At 41.5% G+C, this 7,657-nt stretch overlaps 1 protein-coding gene across 3 annotated transcripts in view; it reads left to right on the top strand.

Moving 5' to 3' along the window:
* Positions 1-7,380, top strand: part of MMAA (metabolism of cobalamin associated A) — a 36,395-nt gene extending 29,015 nt beyond the window's left edge. For all 3 annotated transcript variants that reach the window (XM_058436789.1, XM_032147869.2, XM_032147877.2), the window contains 3 exons: positions 2,911-2,996; positions 5,840-5,989; positions 7,033-7,380. In XM_058436789.1, the coding sequence (XP_058292772.1) occupies positions 2,911-2,996; positions 5,840-5,989; positions 7,033-7,320 (524 nt within the window). In that variant the 3' untranslated portion in view covers positions 7,321-7,380. The remainder of the gene's footprint in view (positions 1-2,910; positions 2,997-5,839; positions 5,990-7,032) is intronic.
* The last annotated feature ends 277 nt before the right edge of the window (positions 7,381-7,657 follow it).

Below are 7,657 nucleotides of genomic sequence, written 5' to 3' on the forward strand. Positions count from 1 at the left end.
TTTTTTTTTTTTTTTTTTTAAAGACAGAGTCTCGCTCTGTGGTCCAGGCTGGAGTGCAGTGGTGCAATCTTGGCTCACTGCAACCTCCGCCTCCTGGGTTCAAATGATTCTCCTGCCTCAGCCCCCCGAGTAGCTGGGAATACAGGTGCACGCCACCACACCCAGCTAATTTTTGTATTTTTAGTAGAGATGGGGTTTCACCATATTGGCCAGGCTGGTCTCTAATGCCTGACCTTGTGATCCGCCCGCCTCGGCCTGCCAAAGTGTTGGGATTACAGGCATGAGCCACCGCGCCCGGCCTAACATAGGAATGTTTCTAGATGAGGGGAACACAACTTAGTTTATAACAATAGCCATGACAGGGCTTTAGAAGCTCCACCATTAAAAAGTAGATGAATGAAGAGTTAGTTGCCTGAGTGGTAGTAGGAAAATCAAAGGAGAAGAGCACCTGAAAAACCAAATATATTACCTGGAAATTGTATTTAGCTACCTTTCCCAGAAACTCAAAATAACAGTGACTCAAACAAGAAAGAGGTTGTTTTCTATATAAAAGAGACCTAGAGCGGGCGATGTGGCCCCAGCCTATAACCCCAGTACTTTGGGAGTCCAAGGCAGGCAGACTGCTTGAACCCAGGAGTTCCAAACCTCCCTGGGCAAGATGGTAAAACCTCGTCTCTACAGAAAAATAAAAAAATTAGCTGGGCATGGTGGCACGCACCTGTAGTCCGAGCTACTTGGCAGGCTGAGGTGGGAGGATCACCTGAGCCTGGGGAGTTTGAGGCTGCAGTGAGCTGTGATGGCACCACTGCATTCCAGCCGGGGTGACAGAGTGAGACTCTGTCTCAAAAAATAAAAGAACCCTGAGGCCAGGCATGGTGGCTTACACCTGTAGTCCCAGCAGTTCAGGAGGCCAAAGCGGAAGGATTGCTTGAGCCCAGGAGTTTGAGACCAGCCTGGGCAACATAGCAAGACCTTGGTTCTACCAAAAAAAAAAAAAATTAGCCAGGCATTGTGTTACACACCTGCAGTTCCATCTACTCAGGAGGCTGAGGTGAAAGGATGGCTTGAGCCCAGGAGTTCAAGGCTGCAGTGAGCCATGATCATGCCATTGCACTCTAGCCTGGGCAACAGAACAAGACCCAGTCTCTCTTTAAAATAAAAAGGAGCCTGAGGCAGGCAGTCCAGAGCAGATATGGTGCTTTGACAGTGCCCTTGGTGTCACAGGTTTCTTTTGTCTGCCTGCTTACCATTCTTAGCACTCAGTTTCCATCCTCCACTTTGCTCATGGTTAAAAGATGGCTAATGAAGCTCTGACTGACACTTCCATATTCCACATAGATGGAAGAAGGAAAGGGAAATAAGGAAGCAGAGCGGGGTGGCATAAGAGGTATAGCTGGATTAGCCATCTTTAAAAAACTCTTCTGGAAACCCTATCTAATGACTGTTGCTTTGACTCATTCATCATATTTAGCTGAAAGGGGATCTTGTGAATGTGGTCTTTGATCTGATACATTGATATTCCTAATAACATTGGGATAAGAAAATAGGGAAGAATAAATATTAAATAGGCAACTAGAAGTCCATCACACTGAGAAAGGGAGTGGGTTTCCAGAGTTTTGGTGGAAGAAGATTTTTTTTTTTTGAGATGGGGTATCACCATGTTGCCCAGGTGGGAAGCACAGCAGTACAATCACAGCTCACTGCAACCTCGACCTCCCAGGCTCAGGTTCAAGCTGTCCTTCCACCTCAGCTTCCCAAGTAGCTGGGACTACAGGTACACCAACATGCCCAGCGAATTTTTGTATTTTTTATAGAGACAGGGTCTCAGCACATCACCCAGGCTGGAAGGCGGTTTTAAGTGGGGCGAGATGAACATGAAGTAAAGTGGAAGGAGTCAGCATAAATTACCTTTTTCCAGAAACGAGTATTTTTTAAAAAGTGAGAAACATGGTGATAGTTGGAGGAGTTTGTTTTTGTCTTGTTATTTTGTTGTTGTTGTTTTCGTTTTATGTGGTTTTAAGATGAGAAAGATTTGAGCACAATTTATGTATTGTTCTGGGGGGCAAGAGCCTGTAGATAAATGAGAGGTTAAAGATAAAAATCAGCAAGGACCCAGAGGAAGTGGAAGGAATGAGAGATTCCTTTTCAGTCAAATAGTTCTTATTACACTGAGACTGAAGAGGAGGCAGTAAGGCTGAGTTTATATTCGTGTCTTGTTACCTGTGGAGGACGGGAGAGGGAGAAGCCTAGGAAGTTCTTGCCTTTATTTCCTCTGTGAAGTAGGTGCTGTGGTCCTCATCAAGCGGGGAGATTATGGGACAGTGAATGTTCATAATAGCTGCTGTGGGAAATGGAACGGAAGCCAACTGAGGGCGTTTAGGGAGATTGCTTCTGCCAGGCCATAAGGAAGATGTAGCAGAGGCTGCCTGTCGTGGCTCTTGTCCACAGAGTTGAGTGATTTCTCTCACGTGCCTATGGAGGAGAGAACACACATAGTTGGATTGATCCATACATAATTGGGCGTTTGCAGGCAAGTATGAGGACAAGAAGACAAAAAAGATGAAAGTATTTGCAGGCATGATTCAAGATTAGAGTCACAGTGTTCAAGCTGCTCGCTGATGAAAGGGAAGCCAAGAAAGAGCTGTGAGAGTGAGGAGAGGATGGAAGCCTTTAGGTTCTCCATTCAATCCAAGAACGGAGTGGGAGAGCTAGGAAGGATAACTGGTTTGCTTAGAGGGTAAGATATGACATTTAATACATTCTTCAGAAGTGAGATGTTTAAAGGAGTGACCAGGTTGACTGTGTGACCATGAGTATGAGTGAATGACGTAGAATGAAAATGGTCAATGTAGTTGAGAAAGTCTAATAATGGTGAGTATTTTAGGATATAGTTGTGATTTAAAATTTCAGGTGTGGGTCAGTCGGAGTTTGCTGTTGCTGACATGGTTGACATGTTTGTTTTACTACTGCCACCAGCAGGAGGAGATGAGTTGCAGGTAATTTTTATTTTTTTCCCCAAAAATATAAAATGTATATCTCTGAAAATAAAAATTTCCAATGTTGTGTTTTTGTAAACTAAGTTGATAATGGTTTAGAAAATGAAACATCATTCATGTTGGCTAAAGTACCTGAATCAAAGGCAGATTCTCTATATTTTTTCCTAACTTACAGGAATAGAATATATGTCCTTGAGAATGTAAAATTATGCAACATAAATTTTTCCATCTGTAACATGACTGAAATACATGGATCGCTCGAGCCAGAAGAGACCATTGTTGCATAGATGTTGTTAGTACACTTGATTCAAAAGTTCTGGGGAGAGTGGGATCCCACTATCATAGTTTATATGTTGTACAATGGGATTCTTACTCTCCTCCTGCACTGCAGTTCTCGCACAACTACCCAAAGTTAGTGCAGACTTCATAGGGTGAGGGCAGAGTCCTCCACAAGCCGCCTCTCACTTCAGACACTACTAGCTGCAAGCTTCAGGGTTCCCAGGCCACCCATACCTCTGACCAACTGGCTATAAATTTGAGGGTTCCCATTATCCCTTAGGTTTAGTAATTCACTAGAGCAGTGGTCCCCAACCTTTTTGGCACCAGGAACTGGTTTCATGGAAGACAGTTTTCCACAGACTGGGGGTAAGGGGGGATGGTTTCAGGATGAAACTGTTCCACCTCAGATCATCAGGCATCAATTAGATTCTCATAAGGAGTGCACAACCTAGATGCCTAGCATGCGTAGTTCACAATAGAGTTTGCGCTCCTATGAGAATCAAATGTTGTTGCTGATCTAACGGGGCAGAGCTCAGGCAGTAATGCTCGCCCCCCAGCTGCCCACCTGCTTTGAGGCCCAGTTCCTCCGTGGCCTGGAGGTTGGGGACCCTTGCACTAGACTGACTCAGAGAACTCAGGAAAGCACTATATTACAATTGCAGCGTGCTTATAAAGGAGACAAATCAGGACCATCCAAATGAAGAGACACATAAGAAGTCTGGGAGGGCCCAAATGCAAAGCTTCTGTGTCCTCAAGACACATTTCTCTCCTGGCATATTGATGTGTATCACCAACCAGAAGGTTCCCCTGAGCTTTAGTGTCCCAAGTTTTTCTTAGGGTTTCATTATGTAGGCATGATTGGTTGAATAATTGAACTTGATCTCTAGCCCCTGTCCGCTCCCTGGCGGTTGGATTGATATCACATGTCATAAAACCCCAGCCCTCTAATCACATGATAGGTCTTTCTGCCATGGTCAGTCTCCCATCCTGAGTGATCTCATTGCATAAACTCAGGTATAGGCCGGGCGCGGTGGCTCACACATGTAATCCCAGCACTTTGGGAGGCCGAGGTGGGCAGATCACGAGGTCAGGAGATAGAGACCATCCTGGCTAACACGGTGAAACCCCGTCTCTACTAAAAATACAAAAAAAATTAGCCGGGCGTGGTGGCGGGTGCCTGTAGTCCCAGCTACTCGGGAGGCTGAGGCAGGAGAATGGCTTGAACCTGGGAGGCAGAGTTTGCAGTGAGCCAAGATCGCACCACTGCACTCCAGCCTAGGCGACAGAGTGAGACTCTGTCTCAAAAAAAAAAAAAAATTCAGGTATAGCCCCAGGCACCTCCCATGAATAACAGACACTACTGTTACTCAGGAAATTCTGGGAATTTAGAACTTAAAAGATTACCTCCCAGAAACCCAAAGACCAGACAAATTTTTTCCTTTTTTTTTTTTTCAGAGACAAGGTCTCACTCTGTTTCCCAGGCTGGAGTGCAGTGGCATGATCATAGCTCACTGTAACCTTGAACTCCTGGGCTCAAGCTACCCTCCTGCCTCAGCCTCCCAAGTAGCTGGGACTACAGCCATGTGCAACCACTCTCGGCTAATTTTTTAATTTTTTTTTTTTTCTACAGATGAAGTCTTGCTTTGTTGCCCGAGTTGGTCTTGAACTCTTGACCTCAGGCGATCCTTCTGCCTTAGCCTCCTTAAGTGCTGGGATTACTGGTGTGAGCCACCACACTTAGCCCAGACAAACTATTTGTTATACAATGCTTCTGTTTCAATTTTGTAATTCTAAAACATAGTGATTGCAGACTATGGCTGCTTATTTAGAAACGTTAACTATTAATATTTCATAATTGAATGTTTTGTTTAAAAATATTTGAAAAGAAATTTTAATCTTATGTAGAAAAATCTGTATTTACTAAATAAGGTTTGGTTTTTGGATTTCATCCTTTATTTCTAATATTTTTATGTGACATAATTTGAATTAAGAGATTGAGGTTTGTCCACGCAAAGCTGAGAGAAGAAAAATACGAAGTATAAAAATAAATAATAATAAAAAAAGAGATTGACGTATTTTTAGACATCAGGTTATTTTTCTTCAAATGCAAATTGGAAATAAAATGCTATATATGTTTAAGGAGAATTTCAAAGACTTTTTTCTGGAAATGCAGATGTTAAGGATAGGTGTTTTCTTTTTAAGCACCTTAATGATGGATGGTTTTGCATCCTGCAGTGTTAGCTCAGGAGAAGCAGATTCCATCACGAGACAATGTGAACTGTCCTGCCACTCAATTATGTTGTGACTTGATGTATCTACCCTAATTCTGAATGTATTTCAACATGTTAGTCTCTAAATTTGGAAGAGATATTACAGATGACTTCTATAATTCCAACAGCCAATGCTTTTGAGTAATTTCTGTCAAGTAATAGTGATTCTTGGCATCCAGGGCTTAGGAGGATACAGATGAAAAGTTAATGAAATGTATGACTTTCAAAATCTTAGCATTAACTAGTTTTCCCATTTTTATGTTGGTTGTCATTAAATGTTTCTGATCTCTTTAGGGTATCAAAAGGGGTATAATCGAGATGGCAGATCTGGTAGCTGTAACTAAATCTGATGGAGACTTGATTGTGCCAGCTCGAAGGATACAAGCGGAGTATATGAGTGCACTGAAATTACTCCGCAAACGTTCACAAGTCTGGAAACCAAAGGTAAGCTTGCTTACATCTTGCATTCTGTATCTTTCACTCTGAATGGATTGTGTACATTAAAAGACAGGATGTAAGTCCCAAACTAAACATATAATCAATCTTGCTTCTATGTGAAGATGATAGTTTTAAAAATCATGACAAAGCCAGAGTGTGTAGTCATGATTTTAAATATAATCCTTTAACCACTAGATGTCAAAAACTAGATCAGAGATGATAGATGTGATTGTAATACTTGATTTGAGCCATTTGGAAGTGATAGCAAATCCATTCTGAAAGGAACCATCCTTAAGATTATGGAACAGTTAATGATTTGATTATCTATATTGGAATTTGAGTAAGAGAGAAAAGCCTTGTGATGCAATACCTCCATTCCCATTATGTTTGTTGGGTGCCATTTTCAGTAAGGAAAAAAATTTTAATCCTGTAATAAGTGATGCAGTAATATTGACGTGGGCATCTTTATCTGTAGACAGACACTATGTTATTAAAGAATAAGCTGTAATCATTATAATGAGAACAATGATGACTTATCTTACTGTCATATCCCAGTTTTTCCCAATCATGTTGTCTGTATTGAGTCTGGAGCCACCTTATATATACATGCAGATGTCAGATACCCAGCTCTTCCAGTTGCTAAATCAGGCAAATTTGACAGAGGGGATTAGGCTATTTCTCAACCTAGCTTCATTTTCTGGCACTCAGGCCTCAGGGGAACCTACCTGGCATTGCCCTTGTCACAAGTCCTCTATGATGCCCCTGACCATCTGAGCAATTAAAATAAAATAAATTAAATTAAAATAAATCTCTGAGCTTAAAATTTGACCTTGAATCAGTGTTTTATTTCTGCTATGCACTTAGTAATCCTAGATATATTACCTCAGAATATATATTGGTATATTTACTTTGACACAGCAATAAAATCTCATTCTTGTCAATTGCCTATTTCTGTAGACCGTAAGAATTAACTGGCAGGTATCAGCGTCCCCATAAAAATTTTTTCTATCATTTTAAGTAAAATGGTCTGGTTCTTCCCTTTTCAATAGGTAATTCGTATTTCTGCCAGAAGTGGAGAGGGGATCTCTGAAATGTGGGATAAAATGAAAGATTTCCAGGACCTAATGCTTGCCAGTGGGGAGCTGACTGCCAAACGACGGAAGCAACAGAAAGTTTGGATGTGGAATCTCATTCAGGAAAGTGTGTTAGAGCATTTCAGGACCCATCCCACAGTCCGGGAACAGATTCCACTTCTGGAACAAAAGGTTCTCACTGGGGCCCTGTCCCCAGGACTAGCAGCAGACTTCTTGTTAAAAGCTTTTAAAAGCAGAGACTAATAAAATTCATCCTGTATAATAATTTTACATATCATTTCATAAAGTATTTTAATAGAAAAATCACTTGTATGCTTATATTTTCAGTAATTATTGTATGGTGCTCTTGTCTTCTTTGTTTGTGACCCATGCTTGAAAACTTGAAGGAAGTTAGATATGAATGGCAAAAGTTAGGCAGTATTTATAAGGTACCTGTTTTATGTTACTGATTTCTGTTTCCTTCTCTTCTTATACCCTGGCATGGTGGCCTGTAAGGTAGTTTCTTCTTATTAGTCAAGAACAGAGAAAGCTGAGGAGAGTAGAAAATATCTTGCACTTTAAAATGCTTACTTTGATTCCA

This window comes from Hylobates moloch, unplaced genomic scaffold, assembly GCF_009828535.3.
Source record: "Hylobates moloch isolate HMO894 unplaced genomic scaffold, HMol_V3 SCAFFOLD_3, whole genome shotgun sequence".
Taxonomy (NCBI): domain Eukaryota; kingdom Metazoa; phylum Chordata; class Mammalia; order Primates; family Hylobatidae; genus Hylobates; species Hylobates moloch.